Genomic DNA, 27,325 nt, shown 5'->3' with positions numbered 1-27,325 from the left:
AAATTTTAAAAGCATGAAAGTACAGAAGTATAAAAGATCAAGTTCTCCATACTTGAATAATTTACCTTCCCCCAAATCACTGGTATTTGTGAGCAACTATATGGCTGGATAAGAACTATTCTAGTGTTTGTTCAGATTCTAAAGAATTAGATAAAAATTTAATATACATATTTTTTCGATGATCACTATCTCTCCAGAGATATATGATAAACATATAGTAATGGAAAACTCTTGTTGAGTGTTATGGCTCTACCAACAGCCAATATGTATCTTCATGGATGAAATTCCTGTGAGAAGAGGAGGGATGAGTGCTTGAGGAGAAGTTTCAAGTATAGTTTATAACAAAACTACAATATATAAAAAAGATTGCCATAAATCATTCTTTAGCAGATTTAACTACCACATTTTTCAAAAGTAAGCAAATTCAAGTTATATTTGCAGCAACTCAAAGAAGAACATAAATTTAAATGATGAATTTATTCTGTTCACTGATAGGAGGCTAATAATACATTAATATATTTTCTTCCTGTCAAAAGTTATTTACATACATATAGTTTTCTGGTTAAAAATAAAAACATAATACCATAAACTATATATTACAGGAAAGCATAAAGAAAACCAGATATGCTAATCTGTAAGGATTGAAAACTTCTATTAAACTACTTTATTGGGGGTGGGTATTTAAATAATATAGCCTAAAAGAGAGACAAATCCCTGCAGGCAATCCAATACCATGGACACCTTCATACTCATTCAACCACAGGGATCTCTGGCCTACCTACCACAGTCTTCCTGATCTGGATAGCAAGCACATGGCAGTGGAGCACAGTATGGCCACCTGGGACTCTCCTAGATTCAGACTTGTGAATGCAGCTAGAAAAGGAGTCACTGGAATGTGTGGGGTGAAAGTTTCATCAGAGTTCTCACCTCCCTCACAGAGTATGATACAACTCCCCTTCAAGTTAGGGTAAACAACACATGCCAAACATAAAATGATCAGCTTGTAGTAGATCACATAGTGGTTAATTCTGTTTCTCTAGCACAGCAGTATCTATAAAATCCTGCCGCTTTGGTTCTAGAGTAGCAAAAAATGAAACATCTTGGTCCCGGTCCAACTGCAAAGTTAAGATGGTCTCTTCAACAACTTCAAGATGAGGGTTACCAGCATTTCTAAAGTATGCTAAAGAGGGGAAGAAAAAAAAAAAAGTTTGTTTGAATCACATATGCCATGAACTGTGATTTGAACTTAACTTTAGTTTGGGTGTTTTGATTCTTTTTTTTTGCCACATCTCAGGATAATAAGTCACTTCATAAAAAATAATCACATAAGGCTTTTAAAATGATAAAATTGACTTCAGTAAAGCATATTTCCTAAATTTTAAAGATGCACTCCCAAAGAAAAGTTATGTATACCTTTTAAGTTATAATTAAAAAGCTTTTAGTATTGTCTTCTCTTTCCTCCAATACAAAGGGACTGGAAATATATGAAACCCCGAAGAGGGAACAACTGGCAAAGTGAATGCAGTCATACAGGGCAATGTATGATCCTCTCTACAAGTACACAAATGAGCTGGCCAAGGGGCAGAAGCTATACCAAGGCTAACCAAGGTCTAAAATAACTCATTTATTTGAGCTATTAAATCTTTTCTTACTGACTATAAAAAAAGTACCATTAAAGTCTAGTCATAGGGTTTGTCATTACCTCTAGTTTGTAACTCAAATCTACAATAGTTTCTCTTGTTTCTCGAATTCTAGTAAGGATTTTCACTTTAGCATATCTTTATTAAGTATAAAAACTGAACCCCATTCACTTCTTAATCATGTTGACTAAGGTAAACTGTTATGCATAAAAGTTATGTAAAGTTGTATAGCATGTCTACTGTCATTTAAAACGTGCTATCTTTATCTCCACAATTTCTTAAATGGGGGGAAACTCTAACTGCTGCCTTTAAAAGGGTTAAATGTGCAAGTCAAAAAAATAAAAATAAATGGTCTACATACCCTTTTCCAATAGTGTCTGCCTTAGAGTTTTGGCAAGCAAGACCCTCACATTTGGAACAGGATCTGATGTGAGGCTTAAAAGGCTGGGGAGTAAGTGTTCAACAAACTGATCCACAGGGATACACTCCGCAGTCACCACTGCCTGATAGAAACATACCGCAGTCAAAAACTGACCTTTAAACAGTGATATCAGCATTTATTTTTATAAAGATAGAGAGGCAGAGAGAAAGTGAAAGAGATCACAGCATCAAAGCTTCCATCAACATGGTGGGGCTGGGTTCAAACCTGAGTCTTGTATATGATCAGCATTTTTCCCTTCTCTAACTCTGAATAAGTAATTTCAGGATCTGTTAGTGTGAGGGATATGTGAGTGTCTGTATATCTGAATTTTTGAAATGTCAACCACTGAATCTGGTTAAAAGTGCAGTTAAATGTTTTATAATTTATCATCAAGCATTAGATCACTAGAGATGTAGTATCTAGTGGATAAAGCAAGTCAGACAGGACTGGGTTCCAAACCCAATTTAGCCACATATTATTTTGCTACAACTAGTATGACCATAGGTAACTGGCACCACCTTTCTGGGACTCAGTTCTCTCATCTGTATAATGGAGAAGCAGTGGGAAGAGCTGATCACTTATGTAAAGAGGCTAGTCTAGAGCTTCACCAATACTATTCACCAGAACTCAGGCTCTGAGGGCAGGGGCCATATCTGTCAAGCAGCAACTAAATCTTGAACCCCAAACTCAGTATCTTGTCTAATAAATACAGTCCTATATAACCACTAGCAGTCTTTGCTATTACTTCTCTACTCACAAAAGATTCACGCATATATTCTCCCATTTAATCTCAGAACCAGCATGGAAAACAGGATTAGAATAGTTCACAGGCAAGAAAACTGTAGTCCAATGTGGTGACCATACCCAAAGATCTCCTAACCTCCCCAGGCAGCAGCAGGGGAGAGATTCCCACCCAGATACATGGATTGTAAAACTTATGTTTCCACCTATTATAATCACAGTAGCTGGTATTTACTAAGCGTTTTCCAGGTGCCTAGTGCTGTGCTCAGTACTATATAGATGTATCAACCCATTAAAGCCTGCTGACTACAGGAGTCAGGTATGTAAAAGTCATATATGACTCTATGTCATACAAGATGGAAATGCAGTATGCAGTCACTCAATGGGGAGGCTGGAGGCTCAGGCTTCAAACCAGATGGGTTTGACTCCAATGTTGGTTCTTATAATCTCCAGGTTACACTTTCTCCCTAGAGCTGTACTTAAATAACAATCATAAGTATGACATTTCAAGACTAATCTTGGCTGAATACCCTATTCTTGTTTGTGTTATCATGGATTTCTCAATCTTTTGGTTTTAATTTTTGTTGTTTTTAACATTTTATTTATTTACTGTATAGAGGCAGATATCGAGAGGGGAAAAGACAGACAGAGAGAGAGACAGAAAGACATCTAAAGCACTGCTTTACCTCCTGCAACCCCCCCCACACACACACACACACACAGGGTCAGGGGCTTTAACCTGGGTCCTGGTGCATGGTAACATGTACCACCTGGCCACCGTTTTCTCAATCTTAGTAACTCATTAGTGAGAGAAAAAAAATCCCCATTGGTTTTTCTTGAACACAATTAGTAACTTTTGTTTCATGATGGATTTCCTAAATATCAGATTTTTTTAAAAAGTTCACTTTCCCCACAAAACTATTTGGAGCACAGACTTCTTTATAAAAGACTGGTTTGTGAAACTGATATTCAAGTCTTTAAGGAAATGGCCTTTTAAAAAAGCACCTGTGGTACCCTTCCATCACAGCAGGGGGCACTAGTGAGTCCCTCCAAGGAGAGTAGTTATGGAGGAGAAAAGGGTCTGTGGGGCCTGGAGTCAGGTAGAGTCTAATCAAGAATTCACTATGCTACTGGCAAAGTTGGGTGGTGAGAGATTCATCATGTAATCCCCCTTCTCTCTGCATAATGCTTAAAAAAGCACAAGAGAGATAGTAACTTAAGTACTTCAGCAGGGTACAAAAAAAAATGAATTTACACTTGCTGTGTGACCTTGAACAAGTGACTTAACCTCTCTGGGCTTCAACTGCTTCATCCTAGAAAACTGGTCAGAACATGAATGAGTATGCCACCCTCAGGACACAGCAGGTTCTATGGTTCAGGATCAGATAACTGATGAGATAGATGCCTGTCAAGACATATTCGGGAAATGGCAGCCATCACCCCACAGGCAAACACAAATCACACCCTCAACTCCAAGATGCTAAGTACAGAAGGTGAGCTGAGGAGCTCGACAGGATTTGAAGTGAGTTAGTAGTCTCTGTTCTTCACCACCTTTCCTCTGAGGCAGCAGGCTGAGATAAGATCTGTAGTGAAAACAGCCCTGGACCAGACAGGCATGGTAGGACTCTTGAGTAGGGCTCCAGGTCTGGCCTTCACCTCAGCAGACAGCAAACCTGCTCAATTCCTTTCCCCTAGCATCCAGAGTGTGTATGGCACATAGTAGGCTCTCAATCAATATCTACAGGACTACTATGCATAGTTGTTAAGCAATCTGGACAGGTCACTTGACCTCAGTGGGCTGGACACAATCTCTGTAAGTCAGGTCTGTATTCAAATTCCAGGCTGGGATTCTTTGTCTGGGGCATCTAATTGCAACACAAGCCCCACATATACTTCCCCGTCTCCCCAACACAGTACTAACCTGACAAATGAAAGCAAAAGCTTGCCTTCCGACCCACTTAGAACAGTGCCGGAACCGTATGATGAGTTCACTGATGAAATTTAACCCCAGTGCATTTTCACTGTGGGAATAGAACTTCTGCAGAATTGCCACAACCTGTGAAAAATTATCAAGAGTAAATTTTAAATTTTGCTCTCTATTTGAATTATGGCTCTGCATTCAAGTTAAACATTTTTTATGCATCCTTCTACCTTTAAAATGAATTTATAAGTAAAGGAGAAATAATGTTGATCACAGGAATCACTGTAATACAGAGTAAAAATGATATTAAAATATATGACAATATGTATATATACACATAGCTAAGAATAGCTATGAATCAAATAGCTAAGAATCATCAAAACAAAATTTTTAAATGAACTGGCATTAGAAAAATGTCTTGTTAATCTTAGCATTCCAGAATTTAGAAAATTCCCCCTTGCATAGTAACTGAATATTACATTTCAAAATATATCATTTTTATAAAAATTTCATACCATCAGGGTACCTTAGCAAATCAATACTGTCAAATGAGATTTTTCCCTTCATTGTTCATGTGCTAAAAATCCACAAAAAACAGGACTGGCTTTGTTATGCTGTAATTCCTGCTCATTAAACACTTCTTTATAAAGCCTTGCTACAGAGCAAGCCTAACCCGTTTCGGAAGAAACACTAAGCCTTTGTTAAAAAGGTTTTCATATAAAGCTGATTTATCTACAATTTCCATCACTGAAGCAGACAGGTCAACAAAGGAACCACCTTGTAAATTAATAAAACTAGAATATAATTTCTAATTTCAGGTTTTAAAAGCTTGTTTCATAAGTAAACTAACAAGCCAGTTGGGGGGGGGCCTGAAAATGTAAACAACACAAACATATTCCTATTTCCAAAATATCACAATCTGAAAAGAAAAAAAAAAAAAAAAACATGATTCCTTACTAGTTTGAAGGAGATCCACCGAACTTCAGAAACTTTATCTGCACATAATTTTAAGGCAATATGCATTAAATAATCATACACATCACTGGGGTTATAGAGCTCCAAAATCAGGATCAGCTGTCTGAAATTTAAAAACAGATACTGGTTTTTGGGGAAGCAAAAAAAAAAAAAAAAAAAAAACCTGATTAATTTATCTTTATTCCCATTTCACCTTACAAGTAAAAAATATCTGGGACTGCGAAAAAACCACCAAGGATGACCCAGCCAGTTAGCAAGGCTTCCCTGTCAGTGAGATGGCAGAAGTAGAAAGCTGAGTAAAGAGCCATGCAGGGTAAAGTGGGAGGAAAAAAAATATATTAATTCATCATCTTTCACATACAAACAAAAAGGAAATAAATTAAACTTTGTAAAACAGAGGCTGAGAAATTTATGAAGAGGGATTTAATATTTCAATTTTAGGTTATCAGTTCGAAAACACATAAAACTTTAACCATCAGATAACATAAAAATAGCCAGAACGCTGAAGTTCCCAAAGATCAACAGATCAAGGGAATGTTCAAATGAGATTTCACTGCCTCAGCAGCACTCCTGAAGCTGCAAATTAAATGTTCTGCTTTTGCTGGTCGGCTCACGACACTGTGCAAGAGCCTTTGAAAACCCAAGCCGGTCCGCTTCGAGAGAAGTGGGAGCATTAGAGCTCTTTACTCCAAGGGGAAAAAAAAAAAATTCATAAGGTGGCTAGTAGAGAAAAACCTGCCACCAAAGCACTCACTATTTTCTAAATGAGGAAAGGGGAAAGGGAATGAAAATAAATGGCATTATTTCCACACTGGCAACTAAAGGAAATGAAAAAGAGATTAGAAGGAAGTTAGAACCAGAAGCCAGGAGTACTGGTAAATACTTTCATATCAACAAGCACTGTTTTCAGAAAAATGATACCAATATGATGGGCATGGGAGCACAGAATTCATATCAGTGACTCTGGCTTCATAAGCACTGGAAGATGGAAGATAGCCCATGCTGCCTCCCAGATAACGCTGTTGCCGGGGGATGCGAGCCAGTGTGGGAGTGGTCCCGAACAGGCTCCGTCAAGTGGGTCATCTCAGCCACGCTCCAGCCGGGTCACCATCTGCCCTCTTACAACCCCCCCCCCCTCCCGTCTCATTCCTGGCAGAATCCCCAGCTCTACCCAGATTCCCGGTCCCCGGTCCCCGGTCGGGTCCGGTCCCAGGGAAGCAGATCAGCCCGGCCTTAGAAAAACCACGCTGAGTTACCTCATACTGCCGCTAGAGGGCGGAATGTTTTCATGGAAAACTTGGACCTGTTTTTCTCAGAACATACACTGGGAACATAGCATAATGACTAAAACCTCAATCTCTCAAATTAAGCATAATGATTAAAGATCACAGCAAAGAGAAAATCTTTTAGTTTGCCCCTGGCATCAGCCAAATCATATCCTGAATAGCTGCAAAAGCTTGATGGATTTCTACAGGGAAGACAATTATTTGAGAGATTTCTAGTTGAGGGTAAGAAAAATGAAAGCTAAAGATACTGAAATAAATCTCGACAAGGTGAAAACTAAAACCCAGACAACAACAACAACCCCAAACAAATTCACTCAATACCAAGGGAAGAACATTATACACCTCAGGAAGGAGAATTATTTAAAGTGATGCTTTCACTCTTTTAGAATCACCAAAATCTTTAACGTTCCTGTTACCAAGCACAGTGTGGAATTAAATAACTCCACACAGAAAATAATATACAGATATGAGCTACCTTGGGGGACGTTTTTATTTAGTAATGATCTCATCTGCGTTAGGCCTTTTTGTATCTTTCACTATAGCAAAATTTTCCTTCAAGACTGAAGGATATCATCCACACAATGCCTTGTAGAGAGAGCTACACTCAGAATATTCGAGAAAGCTTTGGCAAAAACTGCTCCGATTAATAGGAAAATATTGAAGAGCTGGATGATTCATCTTTTATTTGGTTCAAATAAATTGCCTTATAGAACAGCAGAACACTCTAATTCCAAAGTGACTCTAGCCCTGTCTTCATCCGAAAATGAATGTCTCCCCAGAGATTGTGGTATTCGTAACTTAGAGCTTTGGAATTCAGTTTATTCCTTAATAAAAACATAATTTCTTTATTCAAAAGAACACTATTAGTGCTAGCCTAGAAATCAATTATAAGGTAGGAGAATTAAGAATTATTCCAATTTGCCTGCTCATATCCCCAAACAATTTTTACTTACTCTGCTAGTTCATATCGAAACCTCCAATTCCTGCTATTATCAGTCACTGCAAATTCTTGAAGCTGATAAAGATATTCTCTCCTCTTGTCTTCATGCAGCAACTATTTTTTAAAAAATATATGTATGTGTATATGTGAACAAAAACAAATAATCCCCTAGAAGAAGCACCCCAGCCCCCTCATTTATTCAGATTATACATTTGTCATGGGCAAGAACAGTGCATTTCCCTCCCATCTCAGAGTCTGTTACCCAGCGTGGCTGTGAATTAATGTTGCCATTAACTGACATCCAGTATATCTCTGGGTGCTCCTAGCTTTTCCCCTGGTTTGTACATGTGCATGTATATTTCTATATGCTCTCCAGCTTTTCTTATTTCATAATTTCCTGCCTTTGAAGAAAAAAAAAAAAAACAAGTATGTGTGTGTTTAGAAGATAATGCCACTGCTGCTTCCCGGGGAGCCGACACGGCTTGTGTGCTACTGTACCACAAGAGGAATATCTGAAGCAGGGCACCAAGCATCAGAGGCCATCAAAGGCAGCAGCTCTTGGTTGTGAGGAGGTGAGTGACTAGTTTCTTGGGGTCATTTTTAAACTCTGATTTTACAATTATTCCTTTAGGGAGAAAGGTGAAAAGAAAAAGGAAGAAAAAAAAAAAGAGAGAGAGAGACAGAACATAAGAGGAAGCAGCAGCAGAGTGGAGAAAAAGCCCTTCATGCAGAACTGAGACGGCATTTGAGCCCCAGATCTTCCCTTAAGAGGCCCAGACAAGGCACGGACTTCTGGGGTTCAGGGTTCCTCTTCCTTTCTCCAGGAGCAGGTTAGGCTATATGTGTCTCATTCTCTACAGAACCAGAACTCTAAGATACAGGAAAATTAGAATAGAAATCTTTACCCATCATTGAAAGAAGACTCCCCCTTGAAATTTTGGGTGATTGCTTTCAAATGAAGAAACCTAGCCAGCTGCATTTTTTATTGATATTTTACATATCTAGGGTTTTGTGGGGGTTTTTTTTTTCTGTTGTTTGTCTGTTTGTTTTAAAAATACAGTCAGAGAAGCAGAGAGAATGAAAGAGACCACAGCATGGAAGCTTCCTTTAGTGTCAAAAGGGTAGGCTCAAATCTGAATTGTGTGAATGGCAAACCAAAAAAAAAATTTTTTTATGTTTTTGGAGAGGGAAATTTTACTTGATATATATATATTTTTTCCCCTCCTACCTTTAGAAAATCATACAAGTGCTTAAGAACTCCTATTCGTACTTCATCCAGGTCCTTTAAGAATCCATTGAAGATGGGCACCAGGTCAGCTGCTGTTAATTGATCCCCGAGAATCACAGCCAGTTCATGGATAGAGAAGGCCAGGGTCCGACGTACCTTCCACTGGTGGTGCACAGCAGACACACAAATCATAGAAAGTAACATGATTCAATGTTATCAAGAGCATAACTGGCATTTCTGGAATAAAACTGATAGTGCCAGGTGTTAGCCACTTAAAGCCTGATTTCATCAGAGACCAGTAAATATGCCCATTGGCATCCACACAAAATACAGGTCAATGAGACTTGGTTCAGTGTTTCTTTTCTTCCCAGTTAGATGGCCCACCCTACTTCTGTGTGTGCATCTGAAAAGACCACTTTTACCTGTACGTCAGAAGCCAGCGTTTCGTATGTATCTTTTAAGCAGTGCCAATTCTGCCTGCCCAGGGTAAGCGCCACCCCCGGGAGGCTGTAGGCACAGTGTTTGGCTATGTCAGTATCCACAGTCTGGGCTCGTGCTGGGTCAGTCATTGACACATATTGATCTAGTAAGGGCTGAGGCACTATATCCTAGAAAATGTGCAAGAAAGAGAACCATTAGGCTTATAGGAAAGAAAAATACTCATGAAAAACAAAGAGTTTGGGATCTGGAGGTTAAAAATAGCAAAGCAGAAATTTGAGAGGAATAAGAGGTTTTCCTTCAGCTAAGGGCTTTGGATTGATGGCCTTCTCTAAGGAGTGAGTGTTCAACTTACTATGTCCACATTCATCTTTCCCAAATTTATCTATATTTTGTATCACAAGGAACAGTCCAGATCTGAACATCTGATACACAGCAGATACATAAGAGCACTCGGCTCAGGAGGTTGGGGATTTTCATCTCCTTTCTTATAACTGTCCCCAGTATTTGGGGCATGAGTTCCTAAACTCTGATCAACACTAACTTTTTCCAGAAGATGAACTAAGACCTTAAGATACAACCAACCCACTTATCATAATTTCTGAAAGGGCAACGGGATGCAATAATTAAAATATTTAAGAAGACTCATAAGAAAAGAAGTCAATCTATGAATCAGAACAAAGTCAAACATGGTTAAATGAAAGGAAAAAAAAAGTCTTTTCAGTCAAAAAAAAAAAACGCAATGACTTGTATAAACAGGCACTGAATATTAATATGTAGATCTCACTTTTTTCTCATATTTGATTTGCTTTATTAAAGTATTATTCTAGATTGTTCAGAAGACTTTAAAGACTACTTTAGAATTTATTTTTAGAGAAGAAATATTAGCGGCACAGATTATGAACCAAGATATGTTATTAATGTTGCTGGAAGAAAAATATTTGGTTCCAAAGCTCATTTTAAAATTTAACTTGCAGAAAATATACAGCTTTGAGTTCATTTCTTTTCAAAAACAAACCTGTAATTTGGGTTTATTATCCTCAAGTGGGGTGGGTTCATGCTCATGCTTGGTCTCCAAATGGTTGCTGGTGCCTTTGGAGGGTTCACCTGGATCCTGCCGAGTGAATGGGACATGTCATCAGCCTACTCCGAAAGAGGAAGATGACCTACCACAGCTCTTCAGAGAAGCCTCTGTCAGTGTCAAAATGACTTCTGGTCAGAGTCTCCCTTAAAGTCCACAGTATCTCTTTAGATGTTAAAAAATACATTTATGCAGTTATAAATGATATTGTATACAACAACATTTGAAAAGCCAAGAAGAAGAAATTTCATATGTTTTAATTTCTAGACTACTTAAGACCCGTTAAAAAAAAAAAAAAAGGTTATGGCGATGAGTATCAACAAAGCAACTGCTCTGTGAACCCCATGGTTCCCTGGTGTGGTGAACCAGTAACCTAAAGTCACATTCACACGTTGGAGGACTGACCCCTCCAGAAGGCAGGATGAGGTCTGCAAAATATGGAAAGCGTTTCTTAAGAATTGAAGATTGCAGCAACGCTGAACCTGAGAGGTGGAAGGAGAGGCAAGGGGGAAGACCCATTCAATTGAGTGAAAAGATGCAGCTATTAAAAAGAGTATTCACTTGGAAAAGTGTTTTCAATTATCATATGTACAAACACTTCTAATGCTTGCTGATGAACCTTTACATTAGGTTAACAATTAAAATGAATAAGAACTTTCAACAATGACATATTGGTCTCTGATCATTGATTAGCATTAACTGAGATGGACCTGACCTTCTCCTGAAACCGTAACATAGATTTCCTACTTGCACTTGAAATGTCATACTGTCTACCAGCTTAATGGATTCTGACAAATCAGCTCAATATATGATCCGGGAAAGTCGATTAATACACCAATAGATGCTTCATTTGCTCTGAGGCATGCTACCAGAACATTTAATTCCCATGGTTTTCACTGAAATGTACTGCTTATTTTAATAGAGAACATAATAAAACAGAAATATTTTTGTATGATAACCTTACACCTCTATTTCTCCCAGGCAATAATAAATTCACATACATTAATAAATAATAAATCTTTATTATCCTTTCATAAATTACTTTTATTCCATGGTCTTCAGTGCAACTGTTATGTATAGCACTTACTTCAGGGGTCATGTTCAAGTTTAAGTAATCCACCACAAGTCTAGGCAATCCCAAGAGGTATTATGAGGCCATTTGCCCCAGAAAGTCACCTGCTAGAACAAGTGGGAAAACACAGGCTCTCTCCTTTCACAGGGCTTTTCAGAATTGCTTGGCACATTCACAAGGCAGAGTGCAAGCATGGAGTTGTCACCAAGCTCCCGAGATAACTAGTCTCTGCTGCAGGCCCTCTTCCAGTTTTCTTTTTCTTTTTCATATTTATATATTTTCCCAGTTTACTTATGCAGTAACAAGCACCCCACTGAAAAATGGGGGGGAAGACATGGGCATAGTCTTCTCCAAAAAAGAGAGGCAAAGAGTCAGCAGATATATTAAAAAGTGCTCAAAATTACTGATGATCAGGAAAATGTAAATAAAAACAACAAAGAGATACCACTTTACACCTGTGAGAATGTCATACACTACAGAAAAAAAAAAAAAAAAAAAAACCAAAACAGAAATGCCAACTGTTGAAGAGGCTATGGGAGGAAAGGAGCTCTCTAAATTGTTGGTGGGAATATAAATTGGCCCAATCCTTATGGAAAACAGTCTGAAGATGTGGTCTGGGAGGTGGTGCAGTGGCTAAGGCACTAGACTTTCAAGCATGAGGTCCTGAGCTCAATCCCCAGCAGCACACGTACCAGAGTGATGTCTGGCTCTTTCTTTCTCTCCTCCTGTCTTTCTCATTAATACATAAATAAAATCCTTTATAAAAAAAAAAAAGAAATGAAAATAGTCTGAAGATTGATCAGAATGCTAGAAATGAACTAACACTACAACGTGGTGATTCTTCTCCTAAGAATATACTCAAAGGGGGAGCCAGGCAGTAGCGCAGCGGGTTAAGCTCACATGGCACAAAGTGCAAGGACCGGCTTAAGGATCCTGGTTCAAGGCCCCAACTCCCCACCTGCAGGGGAGTAGCTTCACAAACGGTGAAACAAGTCTGCAAGTGTCTGTCTTTCTCTTCCTCTCTGTCTTCCCCTCCTCTCTAGACTTCTTTGTGTCCTATCCAACAAAAACAACATCAATAACTACAACAATAAAATAACAAAGGCAACAAAAGGGATCAAATAAATAAATTAAAAAATATATATTCAAAGGAAAGAAAGACAACTATCTGAAAAGACCTATGCACACCTATGTTCATAGCAGCACAATTTGGAACAACCCAAACTTGGAATCAACCCAGATGCCCAAAGACAAAAGAGTGGTTAATAAAGTGGTTATGACATAAGTGTGTGGATAGATAGATAGATAGATAGATAGATAGATAGATAGATAGAGAGATATAGATGAGATCATCGCTTTGTTGCCATATCCTGGACAAAACTTGAAGGCATACTGTTGAGTGAGATAAACCAGAGGAAGAAGAACCAACACCGAATGATCTCACTCATAGGTGGAGCTTAAGAAACAAGAACAGTCAAGGAGAACCTAAGGCCAGTCTAGGACTGGATGTGGTGTATTGCACCAAAGCAAAGGCCTCTGGGGAAGAAGGATAAGGAATGAGGTGAAGGGGCATTGAGGTCCTAGTGTATGATGGGGAAATAGGATCTAGGTTGGGGGAGTGAGCATCTTTTAGACACTTATCATGGGGAGGTAAGGGTTTGTGTACTTATATGTCAACAACTATGCTATAAACCATTAAACCCCCCCCCCAAAAAAAATGTATTAAAGAAGAAGAACAACAACAACTTTTCAAGCCCACACCCCTCCAAGTCCCTATCTGTAAGGGGAAAGCTTCATGAGCAGTAAAACAGTGTTGCAGGTCTCTCCTCTCTCCTCTCTTCTCTCTCTCTCTCTCTCTATTTCCCCAACTCCCCCATCCCGCTCAATTTTTCTGTCTCTACCAAAACAGTAAGAGAGAGAGAAAGAGAAAGAAAGGCTGTCAGGAGTGGTGGACTATTCATGCATTCAGCAAGCCTCAATGATAACCCTAGTGACAATTAAAAATATATATGTATTTAAGAAGGAAGAAAAAAAAGAATCAAGCTATAAAATTCAGTGTCCTGGGAGTAGGACGGTAGCGCAGCAGGTTAAGCACACGTGGTGGCTGGCATAAGGATCCAGGTTCAAGCCCTGGCTCCCCACTTACAGGGGGGTTGCTTCACAAGCAGTGAAGCAGGTCTGCAGGTGTCTATCTCTGTCTTCCCCTCCTTTCTCCACTTCTCCACTTCTGTCCTATCCAACAATGACGGCATCAATAATAACAACAATAATAACTACAACAACAATAAAACAACAAGGGCAACAAAAGGGAAAAACAAAACAAAAAAAATTTTAATTTCAGTGTCCTGACATGCTTTGCCATAAACCCCTCGCCCTTTAAAATGCTACACTGAAATGAGACAAAGGAATCGTTTGGGCAGGGTTTCTTTTTTCTCCTACTTCTCTATATGACAAAGATGATCACATCTTCCATCAAGGCAAAATGACTCATGCAACTTAACATGAGTCATTTTTTCACTCCAGATAAGAAAAGGGAACAGAACATGAGTTTTGCCTTTTTTTCTCCAAGACAAACCAGTAAATAGGATATCATTTCATTTCTTATTAATCTGAGGTAATTTAAACTTAAGCAATTTAGATTCAGGCTTTTATAACTTTTGCTTTGTTTCTGCCATCCTGGAGCAGACTAAGAGGGTATGAGAGGTAATAAACTAGTTTTAACTGCTAAAATGAAATTATAAACTGTGTGGATGGAAACTTACAGCTGATATTCAGACCTTTAGACAATGAGTTTGAGAGACCATCCATCATGACAAATGAAAAGACCACAGCTCAAACTGGTCAAGGACAAAGTTAGCAGGAATTTGGAAGACAGTGTTGTCTCTAAGTATAAGAGAACTAGAAAACTCGAAAGACTTCAACAAGACTTGGAATATCTCAAATGTAAGATCTGTTTTAAATAACAGAACTGATATCTGAGCAAGGAAAAAGAACTTAGTTTATAAAATCTCTTGATTTTACAACTAGTAGGGAGTGGGGGTGGGGGGGACCAGTCTCAGCCCTCATCTCTAAAAGAAAAATTCCCCTTCTTAAAGGAATAGGGCCTAGACTACAGAATAGAAAGAGGTGAGCTGCTGGTATTTCAAAACCTCTCCTCCAAGAAAAGGCATGCCAGTATACCTACTGGGATCTCCCCATATTGAAAGAGCTCCTCTAAAAAGAGACTTGGAAGCCATCATCATCTCTGAGGTCAACTTTAAACTTTAGGACTTGCATGAATTCACTTCCACTGTTATTAAAAGATGGACATGTCTTCGATGGGTGAAATAGCGCACTGACACAGTCAATCCCCCTAAAGAACCAGTGCTTGTCCTCTTTGGAGAAGAAGGAAAGTCTCCCTTGATTTTTGTGGAGGAAGAATCAGGGTTATCAATCACCTGATTGATTGGTTGTCTAGTTATCCAAAACATGACCTTAAGAATAAAATTAAATTTGCCATTTATCATCTCTGCCGGGATATATTAATAAAAGAAAACGCAGCTTTGTGATTTCTGTCACATCTTCAGAGGCTGAGGGACAGGGCAAATACTTACTGCGTGTTGCAATATCCCGGCCACAGAGAGATCATTCTGAGATGATGAAGCTGACAGAGCCATCTGATTGTCAGAGGCAGGACTGGGATCTGAAATGGACACCTCATTTAGACCTTCTGTCATCCTGTGCTCAGGCTCATTCACAGAGTCAAACTGTGCAGCTCTCAGTGCAGCTGATAATACCTGAACTTGAGCTGCAGGGAAAGAAGTTTCAAGAATTTTAATAACTTTATTTGGTTTGTAGGGATTCGCTTGCAAGGAGTCATCACAATAAGATGCACGTGTGCCTGGATGTGAGCGTGCAGTTGCTGCGCTCACCTGTCACAAGGCGGACAGCAAACGTGCTCTGGGTCTCAGAACCAGTTCTCAGTGCCCTGGGGATATTTCCGGTCATTAACTTTAACTATCCTGACTAAATGCCAGCCATGCACAGAGCAGCAAATCTGTACTCAAAAGCTTCACTTAGAATTAAGAGTTCGACTCTGCCATCTTTCACAGAAAGACCACACAGTGTTACTTACAGATGATGTTTGGAGCATCACTGGCACGCACGGTGGTGGGGGAGGGTGTCCACTTACACAGCAGGGTGGCTGTTTTCCCTACCCCTAAACACACATGCACACCCATGTGAAAGTAATCCATCTACGTCTGTACATGTCTGCAGAGGAGTGAAAATTCACTCACCGAACCCTGAGGGAGACTCATTCTTTATGTCACCATTCTGACTGAGATACTCCTAGCAGTGAAAATGACATATTTTACATACCTTTCTATAAAAACAAACTCACGTTTTCATGTTCTCAACCTATACACACTACTCACCTTCCTGCATCCTGTTTTCTTCGAGTTCAATGCAATAAACCCCAAGATGCATGAAATGACTAGTTTGCAGCAGGCTCACTACCATGCCCAGGACAGCCCCTGGTGTCCTAATACAACATACCAAGTCCTCCCATTGGTTTCAGTGAGCCTGAAGTCCTGGTCAGCTCACAAATACCCAACATGGTGTTTATTTTCAAATCCTCTGAGGGATGACATGCAAGATTCTACAAAGAGCAATTTCAAGAAACTGTAAAAAAAAAAAACCCTCTGAAATGCACCCCTTGGCTTTTTCAGATGGTGGATATCTTACTGCCCTTTAGAGTTCACACCAGATGTCATCTGCTCTGCAAGGGCTTCTCCCACACATTCCTTCTGTGCCCAGGAACAACCAGGTTCCTCCCCTGGGTTTTCAAAGCACAATAAGCCTATACCTGGTCCAGCCCTTGGTACTCCCTAAACAGGGTGGCTGAGTACACAAGCCCTCAATCAGACCCTAGGGGCATCTTGTGTCACATGCTCATCGCTGATGCTCTAGTTCCCAGTCCAGATCCCAATGTAGAGATTTAATATAGTATTATAAGCATGCTTTCCAAAAGCAGACCCTTGTCTATAGTCATTAGAAGTGATATGGTACATGCGTTCATTCCTGCAGCAAACATTGACTTAATCCTCTTTATAAATTTAAAGACAAAGAATAATCACAGGGCTAACTGGATTTTCATATTTCCTTTCCCGAAAGCTTCACAAATCTTTGCCGGGCAATAGCAGTGAGTGTTGTTTTTTACAATTTCCCCATCTCAAGGAAGAATACAAACACAGCACTGCTTAGAAAAAGAAGAGGCGTGATAATGGATATGGATTGTGAGGCCTAGCTCCCAGATCAGATGCTCAGTGGGAGCACTAGTCATAAGATGAAAAATACTCCAAAGAAGAAGTTGTACTTTTCCTTGCTGTACAAAGACAAAAAACCTTAAAAGTTTAGTTAAGGGCTGAGTTAATAAGCTCCAAAAGGAGCACCATCCTTAGTTGTTCATAACTAGAAAGGGCATAATAATGTGAGCAATGGTGTAAGTGTCCAAGGAGCTAATCAAATTTCCACTGCTACAGATGAGCCCCCAAAATATCTGCTTTTATATTAGAACTCACTTCAGACTTATATAACAAGGAGACAAATCTTGCAGGTACCTGTACAGATTACTCCTCAAAGTTCTGTCTGCAGTGAGATTGAGCAAGCCTCTCTTCTCCATATATTAAAGGTTAAAAAAAAAAAGGTAATAAATGCAGCATATACACATAAGTGTATAAATGCACAGGCCCTTGAAACACACAATGCAGAAAGTTCCTGCTTTTTCTTGAATAACAATGAATGTTTACCTTGAACATCTGGATCATTCATCATATGCTCCTGCAAGCTCTCAAGGACTTTTTGGATCTCACTCTGGGCCACACAGTGGTTATGCACAGTTGCAAGCGGGCTGCAGCTGCAGCCTTCTTCTTGCTGCCCCACCTCACTCAGGAGTAGCTCTAGGTCCTTGCTTATGTCAGGGAGTGGAGTTCGCCAATAAAGAAAATTACTGAATATATCCTCAGGCCTCCCTAGGCAGGTCCAGGAATCTGGTCCAGGATGGCTCTTGATGGGGAGGTCAGTGAGATCAGGGAATGTCAGGAAGGCACTGGCCACTGGGGAAAGTGTCGTCAACTCAGCTCCATACAAGACAGAGTCTGTTACTGGGCTTTCCACTAGGACTTTAGAGTCGTTACTGACATGGAAGAAATTACTGGTTTCCATTGATGCACCTTCCATGGGTAGATCTGCCTCTGTCCTCTCCAACTTTGTAGAGCTAGGTTAAATTGAGGGAAGCAAAGTTTTAGTACCATGTACTAGACTGGAAGTGAAATGGTAAAACCTGAGTTCCACATTCTACAAAGCCTGGTAGAAACCTCTTCTCTACCTGGCTCCTGGCCTCTAATCTTCATCATCTACCACTGCCAGAAGGTAATAACCTTACAGGATAATAAAAGGCCCAATCAACCCTTTTTGCCCTACTGGGAGTATTATGTCTATTGAAAATGGCACAAGAAAAGTTCAGTCAATCGCTCCATTATATTCAAGTGGTGAATTAACCCTGGCTTCTACTGAGACACCTTTAGCAGCAAGATTTCCTGTACTTATTGCTCGTTAGTGCCTCCACCAGGGGGCAGGCATTAGAAAATAAAAGGTACTGAGCTGGCAAGTGCTGGCTATTTGTTAACCACTTGGAAAGTCTTGATGAGATTGGTGTTGCACAATGGCCAGACATATAGCAGAAACTCAATGAATTCTGATGAAAAAGGACAGAGGGAAGGGCCTACCAATCTATAAAAGGGTCTGCACTAGCTGAGACGTAAATTACCTACACCTGCACCCTGTACAATGTTAGCAGTGAAGAAGTGTTAAATAATACCTCGGATGATGTGGCTTGTATGTATCCATCATCCTCAAAGGAAAGATATGGAAAAAAAATTCAAATTAAAAACTAGAATTTACTGGAAAAGAAGCGTAGGTGTTACTAATGGTGGGATGGGAATGTCACCTTCATGTACATAGAATATCCTATGTCACTAGAGTTCATTTGAGAGACTTCACATTTTTTCCTAATGTAAATTATCTGAAGAAATTCATTAATCAAAAAGTAAGAGAAAATTTTCTTTATAGGTTATTTAATCATTGCTCTCAATGAATATTTTATCTGAATTTAGGAGACATAGTAGCTTCATTATTTATAACCCAGTAGTCATGTTTCAAAATCATTATTGCAATTACTTTTTGCTTCTTTACATAATTAAAGCTCTAATATTCCATCTTGCCCAGAAGGTCACTATTACGCAAAGTCCAGACAAGATAATTGCTAGAACGCTAGGTGGGCACTTGAGGTCACACGGGGATCCTGGTAATTATCCTAGTTGGAGCTTACCAAGATGAAGAAGTGTTATCACTATTGCCCGCACTGGCTGGCATGGAGGGTAAGTCAGAGTCCAAATCCTGAGCAGGTGGTCGAATGCTCAGGGTGCCATTTTCTTGAATATGAAGCCCAGCCCTGGAGGGGTTTGCAAAGGTGGAAATGAAAGGGCCCAGGGACTGAAATGCTGCCTGGCATACCTGAAACCAGAGAGAAGAGCACAGTGAGCATGACATTAGCCAGATCTGATCCCAGGCTGAACAGATGGCTCATCACCAGACAATTCACCAGCTACCAAATTACATCTAAGTAGATTTACTGCTTTCTGAGGCCTTCCCTAAACTCCAAATTGATGATTTCCAACAGAAAAGAAGAGAACATTTAGCACCATCATGGAGTTTTAATTCTTTCAGAATATTAATTCCAAATCGAGTAACTCCAGTCCTTATAAAGCATTTGCACAGAACTTAACTAATCATTACAGGCATGTTTATGAGAGTAACAGAAAAAGTACTGGTTCATAATTACAGTTTTTTCTCTTCCAATTTTCCATCCTCAGAATTAATTTGCTACAAATGTTAAATAGTTTGCCACTTTCTTAATTGCACCAAAGCTTTTAAGATTTTAAGGGCCCTATCCCTCACAATGTCTAAATATACCACTCAATGAAAAGACACAGTCATAAGACCAGAAGCCAAGAGAAAATATGTCACCTTGCCAGGACTGTTGTCTGGGGCAGCTGAGTAGCCCCACTTACCCACCGACAAGGGTCACTTATGAGTCTGATGAATAGAGGGGAGAGCTTGCTTCTGCGGACCTCTGAAGATGTGTTGTAAGATACTGCCATGAAGCACTCTGCACAGGCTTTTCGCATCCCCCAAACATGATCGGAGCAGAGTTCAAAAAACTTTGGTATCTGCCAAAGTACAGGAAATTATACTGCTTAAACTAGATTACCCTGAGAAAGGGCAGAACCTAATTTAATGATATAATTAAGGAGTATCTTTAAATTAATGACAAAGAAAAGGGGTAGAAAGGAATCATCTGAAACAGAAATTATAACACATGTAGGTTTTTTTTTCCTTTACCTCTGTGTTCAAATTTTACAAGCCAGTAGAGAACAGCCACTCCCTTCCCCCAGCCCCAAGAAAAGCAGGACAACATTTGCTAAATGAATTGTAGAGAGAAATTATGAAAGAACCTGACAGCCCATGAAAATACCAAAAAAATCCAACTGTCCAAATATCATGGTCTTTTTAACTATGGAAATTTAGTGACTGCAGGTCAAAGAGCAGTAACAATGCAAAGACTGGCTCAAATCATAGGAAGAAACTGGTGAATGTGAGTACAAAGAGGCAATAGCAGAATTTCACAGAAGGAGGACAGTGGTTCATTTCACTGCATTCCACAGACCAGCAGCCTAGTGCCTATGAAAACTGTTAACTTCAGAAGTCAGGAAATTTTAAACTGATGAATACAAAATTGAGCTGCCATTCCAAAGGAATAGACTCTTAAGTACACGACTTTGCATTCATTTATTTTAAAAGTGCACCAAGAAAGGCATCAAGGAATAACAAATGGCAAAACTTGACCTACCAAAAATTTCTCAGTGGCTTCTTGTCCAACAGCATGACAAATATCACCAAAATTTATAGCACATACCTTAAAACAGCAAAAAGCATGTCCATTAGTCTCAGCTTTCTTTTTTGTCTTAAATTGTGAAAACTAACAAGTAGGAACTTTGAGAGCAATTATTCCCTTAAGTTGGGCGAGCTGTTAATGAGCATTTACCACAACTATCACCTACACAGCACCACCCAGGTGCCTCTGATGCAGCGCTAACAGAAGGTTTATGGCAGGGTAGCAAAGTCTAGAATTTTTGGCTCCTAACTGATTTTCACACATAATACATTTAGCTAGCAACAGAAAAAGAAGCCATTATTATTCTCTATGTGGTAAATGAGACTGTCTTCCTGCCTATGCCTCATGAGGTGAGACCAGAAGGATGTTGGTCAGTTATGCAGTAATGCGGAAGAAGAGCTCACTTAAGGAAAGTGTCTACTACTATCAAAAGAAAAATCTGACAACCCAGTGTTAAGTAACTAAAGGGAGGGAGTAGAGTTGGAAAGTAAACCAAAAACAAGAGGGTTCTGGAGTAAATCACTCCAGATAGTTAAAGTCTTTGCTCTTCTGGGTAACGGCATCTAACCACAAGTGAGAAGGGTCCACAATTGGTCTTCCTGTCCTGAAAACAACAGGTTTACCAACTCAAAATCTTATTCCTAGTGTCTATGCAGTAAAAACTATAAAAGGTCTCAGTAAAAACTGACAATACTGTTCAAACCCCTTACATAGTTGGTGTTAACCTTTTTTCCAGACTGAGTCAACTAAGGAAGTTCAGAAATTTTAATAGAATAGTGAATTTAAATTTTTTTGTGTGTGTTTTGAAAATGTATGTTCCTACCTTCCGAACTTGAAAAAGCTTCCCATCACTACACAATTCACAGAATCGAGGGAGCAACAAGTGTTCAACTGTGTGCCTGTTCAGCACTGATGCTAGTTTGCAGATTATCTGTGGGGGGGAGGGGGGGGGAATAGAGTCACTAGAAGTGCCAAATCATGTAATTTATACATACCACTAGTTATATCCCAAAAGCTAGTATTCAAAGTCTTGCCAAAACAGACCAAAGAAGGTCAAGTATTATATCAAATTTTACTAGGTAAGAGTTCAAGAGCTATTGTTTTTGTGGTACCCACTGCCATGCCTAATATATAAATTAACAATTTATGTGCAGTAGTCTATTTTACCTTCTCCAAATCCTATGACATGGGTATTATTTATATTTGTTTTATTAGATGAGGAAACTAATGCTCAAGGTGATTAACTGCAACCAAAACTAAGCTGTTCTGTGGTAGATAAATAGTAATAACTGGACAGAGTATAAAAAAATGACTCATGGGAGTCAGGCAGTAGCGCAGTGGGTTAAGAGCACATGGCGCAAAGTGCAAGGACTGGCTTAATAATCCCGGTTCAATCCCCGGCTCCCCACTTGCAGGGGAAGTCGCTTCACATGCAGTGGAGCAGTTCAGCAGGTGTCTATCTTTCTCTCCCCCACTCTGTCTTCCCCTCCTCTCTCCATTTCTCTCTGTCCTATCCAACAACAATGGCAACAATGATAACTACAACAATTTTAAAAAGGGCAACAAAAGAGAATAAGCAAATAAATTAAATAAATTTTAAAAATTAAAAATTCATTTAAAAAAATGACTCATAACCTCCACACCTATGGACATCTACCTTTTGACAAGAGGACCCAAACTATTAAATAAAGAAAGGAAAGTCTCTTCAACAAATGGTGTTGAGAAAATTGGGTTGAAACATGTAGAAGAATGAAACTGAACCACTATACTTCACCACATACAAAAGTAAATTTCAAATGGATCAAGGACTTGGATGTTAGACTAAAAACTAGCAAATACTTAAGAGAAAAAATACTGGCAGAATTCTTTTCTATCTAAATTTTTTAGGCCTCTTCAATAAAAAAAAGGCTAATTGTAAGGAAGACAAAAACAAAAATAAACTAACTGGACTACATCAAACTGAAAACCTTCTGCACAGCAAAAGAGACCATCACCCAAACAAAGGACTCCTTACAGAATGGAAGATCTTTACATACCCTACATCAGACAAAGGGCTAATATATATATATATCAAAGTCAGCAAAAAAAAAAAAACCCACCCAAAAGTGGGAAGAGGATATGAAGAGCATATTCACCAAAGAAGAGATCCATAAGGCCAACAAACATGAAAAAGTACAAATAAAGACAACAATGAGGTACCACTTCACCCTAGTGAGAATGTCATACATCAGAAAGGATAGTAACAACAAATGCTGGAGAGGTTGTGGGGCAAAGGAATCCTCCTGCACTGCTGGTGGGGATGTGCATTGGTTCAACCTTTATGGGGAGCAATCTGGAGAATTCTCAGAAGTCTAGTTTTGCTTACTTGAGAAATCAGAGAATAGATTGCTGCAAAAGCAGCTAGAAAATGAAAATAGAAGGTTGGCAAGATGGCACAGTGGTAATGCAAAAGGACTTCCATGCCCGAGGCACTAAATGTTCCAGGTTCAATCACCAGCATAACCATAAATCAGAGATTAGTAGTACTCTGGGGGGGGGGGGAGAAAGTAGAGAAGGAAGGGAAGGAGAAAAAGAGAAAAGAAGAAAGAAAGAAGAGAAGGAGAAAAAGTCAAAAGGAAGAGATTGAAGGAGGGAAAAGAAAATCAAGGAAAGCAGAGAAGGAGGGAGGAAAGACTGAAGGGAGGGAAAGAGGAAGGAACAAAGTATATAAAGAAAGGAGATTCCTAACATCTGTGACTATCCTACCCTAATCCTTGGTTGATCTCTGTACTGTGCAAGTAAAGAGACAAGCAACAATTTGATGGCTAGAAGAATTGAATGGTTTTACCTGCTGATTTCTGAAGGAGAACAAAAGAGGCTGAACTGATGAAAAAAGTCAGTACTCCCAAGGAGGGCAGGGTTTGCAGGGCTGACAAGACAGCGTATCTGGGTAATGTGTCTGCTCTATCATGCATATAACACAGGTTCCAGTCAGTCCCCCACTGTGCTGAGGACACTTTGGTGCTGTAGTTTTCTCTCTCTCTCTCTCTCTCCCTTTGTCTATTTGAGAAAAAAGTCACTTCAGTAAATCTCCAGCAAATATTAAGAGAAAGAGAGAGAGAGAGAAAGGAAGGAGGGAAGGAAGGAACATAGAAAGAGGAACAAATTTTATAGTTTCCAGTGTTTCATCATGAAAACACAAATAGAGTTTGATACCCAAACAACAAATGGTAACAATCTAGACAGCATCAGAAGGGAGCTTATATGGACGGTGGAGCAGAACTTTGATGCTCCTCTCTCTCAAAAATTAATTAATTCCAGTTTGAGTCCCTGGCTCCCCACCTGCAGGGGAGTAACTTCACAGGTGGTGAAGCAGGTCTGCAGGTGTCTATCTTTCTCTCCCCCTCTGTTTTCTCCTCCTTTCTCTATTTCTCCCTGTCCTATCCAACAACGATGGCAACAATAATAACTACAACAATAAAACAACAAGGAAATAAACAAATATTAAACAACAAAAGGGAATAAATATTTAAAATTAAATAATTAATTAATTTAATTAATTAAATTTAACTGGGAGGCAGCATACTGATACCAACATGTAAAATGCCCTGGGTTCACTCAATACCAATGCATTTAATAAAATTAAGAAATGAAAGAAAAAGTATTTAAAAAGAGTAATAAACAGTAAAAAAAAATTAATAGACATAAGAATAAATATATATGTGGCCTCTATTCCAATCAATAGAAACAGCCCCCCAAAAGATCCAGATACTTGAACCAGCAGATCTTAAAGAAGCTATTATAAATATCTTCAAGGCATAAAAGGAAAACAGAGTCATAATAAGTTAACATGTAGGAAACTTCATCAAAGTAGTGAAAATTGTAAGTAATACCATCCAAAACTTCTGATTTGGTTCATAGTTGCTTGTCATAGTTACCCCTCTTGCTGATAGGAACTAAAGAATCTTGGGGGAAAAAAATTTAAAAAACAACTATCTGAGAACTTAAAAAAAAAACAAAAAAAAACAGAAATTGAAGGAAGAGTTTAGAAGATGAACGGCAATGACAGGAAATTGAAAGTAAGGTCCAAATCCTTTGTGTAAGGTTGTTTAAACCTTTGGCTTATGGAGGAATAACATGAGGTCCAGTAGAAATGCAGCATCCAGAATCTAAAACTGAGCAGACACTGTGGTCACTGCTCATCACACAGGAGGTCAGGAGATGGAGATGAGACAAGATAACTGCCTGCTAAGTCAAAAATTACTTTTGAAAAATATGACAGAATCCAGTGTCTCTGCAATCCATCATTTATAATTAAAAAAAAAAAAACTACATATGTGCTGACAGGAAAAAGTCACCTTTAATAAGGGGGGGGGGGAGCACAACAGTTAATGGAAACAACACAAGATAATCCAAATGTTGCAACTACCAAACAAGGGCTTTAAAGAAGATTATTTTTTAAGTATGTTCAAAAATCTAAAAGAGATTATAGGTATAGAGAAGAATATATAGGGAGTCTTTATATCAAAGAGATAAAGAAACTATCAAAAAGATCCAAAAGAAAGTTCTGAAGCTTAAATGCACAACTGAAACAAACAAACAAACAAAAATTACTGGATAGGCCTAACAACAGATAAAAGATGACAAAGACTCATTGATAGACCAGTAAAAGTGATACAATCTGCACATCAGACAGAAAAATGACTTTAAAAATTCAAACAGAACCTCAAAGGCCTATGGGACAATAGCAAGTATCCCAACATTGTATTCGAAGTCCCAGACTTTAAAGGAGAAAGAATGGCATGGGGCGTGTGTGTGTGTGTGTGTGTGTGTGTGTGTGTGTGTGTGTGTGTGTGTGTGTGTGTGTGTGTGTGTGTGTCTGTGTGTGTGTGTCTGTGTCTGTGTGTGTCAGGGGGAGGTTTGAAAGAAACAACAGTAAAAAACTTCCCAAATTAGGAGAAGGGAAGCAATACCAATCTAAGGAATTCAAAGAACACAGGGCATGCATTCACTCTGCAAAGACAAAGAGAAAAAATCTCTGGAGCAGACATAGAAAACAGGATATTTTATAGTATATAGGAAAAAATAGAAATGGTAGCTCACTTCTCATGAGAAATAAGAATCTACAAGACAACAGGATGATGTCTTTAACTGCAGCAAGAAAAGACAACCCTGTGAACCCACAATTCTGTATCCAATAAAACTGTCATTTAAACGTGAAAGGCATTTCCAGATAAACAAAACCAGGAGATTTCATCATCAGCCAATTGAACTACAAAAAGGTACTAAAAGATCTAAAGGGGAACAGTATCATATGGGAACTCAATTTTACCAAAACGGTAAAAATGTGGGTGTGAAAAGTATGATATTTTCTTGTCTTCTCCAAAAGATTTAATTGTTTAAATGAAAAAAAAAAAAAAAAAGCATGTTGCTTATGGGAAACTGGGGAATGTTATGCATGTACAAACTATTGTATTTACTGTTGAATGTAAAACATTAATTCCCCAATAAAGAAATTTAAAAAAAAAAAGCATGTTGCTATTGTCAGGTTCACAATGCAGTGTATACAAAAACAACACAACACAGAAGTACACAAAGTGAATGGATTTACACAGTTGCAAAATACTGTATTTTGTAAAAAAAAAAAAAAAAAATCTTCAGCTGAGTAACTAAAATGTAATATTAAAAAGTAATCCAAGGTGGAGGGTAGATAGCATAATGGTTATGCAAAGAGACTCTCATGCCTGAGGCTCCAAAGTCCCTGGTTCAAGCCCCTGCACCACCATAAGCCAGAGCTGAACAGTGTTCTAGTTAAAAATAAAAAATTTAAAAAGTCAGAGAAAATAATCATAAAAAAAAAATCAAATAACACAAAAGTTTTCTAAAATGAATAACATAAATCTTCAATTAGTAGAATATTCTCATGGCAATGATAAAAAGTAATCCAGTGGGAGTTAGGTGGTAGCGCAGCGGGTTAAGCGCAGGCAGCACAAAGCACAAGCACACGCTTAAGGATCCCGGTTCAAGCCCCCAGCTCCCCACCTGCAGGGGAGTCACTTCACAGGTGGTGATGCAGGTCTGCAGGTGTCTATCTTTCTCTCCCCATCTCTGTCTTCCCCTCCTCTCTCCATTTCTCTCTGTCCTATCCAACAATGATGACATCAATAACAACAATAATAATAACTACAACAAGGGCAACAAAAGGGATAAAAAATAAATAAATATTTAAAAAAAAAAAGTAATCCAGTGGTCCAGGAGGTGGCACAATGGATAAAGCATTAGACTCTCAAGCATGAGTTCCTGAGTTCAATCCCCAGCAGCACATGTACCAGAGTAATGTCTGGTTCTTTCTCTCTCTACTCCTATCTTTCTCATGAATAAATAAATAAAATCTTAATAATCCAAAGGAAGGCAGGAAAGAATTGAGAGGCACAAAAAACAAGTGAGATAGATGGAAAGTAATAAAATAATGAAACTAGATCCATATATATCAATGATTAAATAATAAGTATAAACTAAACACATCAACTAAAAGGCAGAAATTGGGCTAAAATGATAGCTCACTGGGCAGGGTATGTGTCTGGTCACGTGTATAGCTCTTGTTCAAA

The 27,325-nt window shown here is 38.8% G+C and overlaps 1 protein-coding gene across 6 annotated transcripts in view; it reads right to left on the bottom strand.

The window, feature by feature from the left end:
• Positions 1–458: 458 nt before the first annotated feature.
• LOC103115388 (serine/threonine-protein phosphatase 4 regulatory subunit 1-like) overlaps positions 459–27,325 on the bottom strand; it is a 110,624-nt gene continuing 83,757 nt past the window's right edge. For all 6 annotated transcript variants that reach the window (XM_060184233.1, XM_060184118.1, XM_060184360.1 and 3 more), the window contains 14 exons: positions 21,562–21,669; positions 20,694–20,759; positions 19,855–20,013; positions 19,113–19,297; positions 17,533–17,999; positions 15,337–15,530; positions 10,609–10,704; positions 9,575–9,760; positions 9,153–9,314; positions 7,938–8,038; positions 5,681–5,801; positions 4,724–4,858; positions 2,002–2,143; positions 459–1,180 (listed from right to left, as the gene is read on the bottom strand). In XM_060184233.1, the coding sequence (XP_060040216.1) occupies positions 1,023–1,180; positions 2,002–2,143; positions 4,724–4,858; positions 5,681–5,801; positions 7,938–8,038; positions 9,153–9,314; positions 9,575–9,760; positions 10,609–10,704; positions 15,337–15,530; positions 17,533–17,999; positions 19,113–19,297; positions 19,855–20,013; positions 20,694–20,759; positions 21,562–21,669 (2,280 nt within the window). In that variant the 3' untranslated portion in view covers positions 459–1,022. The remainder of the gene's footprint in view (positions 1,181–2,001; positions 2,144–4,723; positions 4,859–5,680; positions 5,802–7,937; positions 8,039–9,152; positions 9,315–9,574; positions 9,761–10,608; positions 10,705–15,336; positions 15,531–17,532; positions 18,000–19,112; positions 19,298–19,854; positions 20,014–20,693; positions 20,760–21,561; positions 21,670–27,325) is intronic.

This window comes from Erinaceus europaeus, chromosome 1, assembly GCF_950295315.1.
Source record: "Erinaceus europaeus chromosome 1, mEriEur2.1, whole genome shotgun sequence".
Taxonomy (NCBI): domain Eukaryota; kingdom Metazoa; phylum Chordata; class Mammalia; order Eulipotyphla; family Erinaceidae; genus Erinaceus; species Erinaceus europaeus.
Note: the sequence above shows the minus strand (reverse complement) of the source record. Positions and strands in the feature narration are given on the sequence as shown.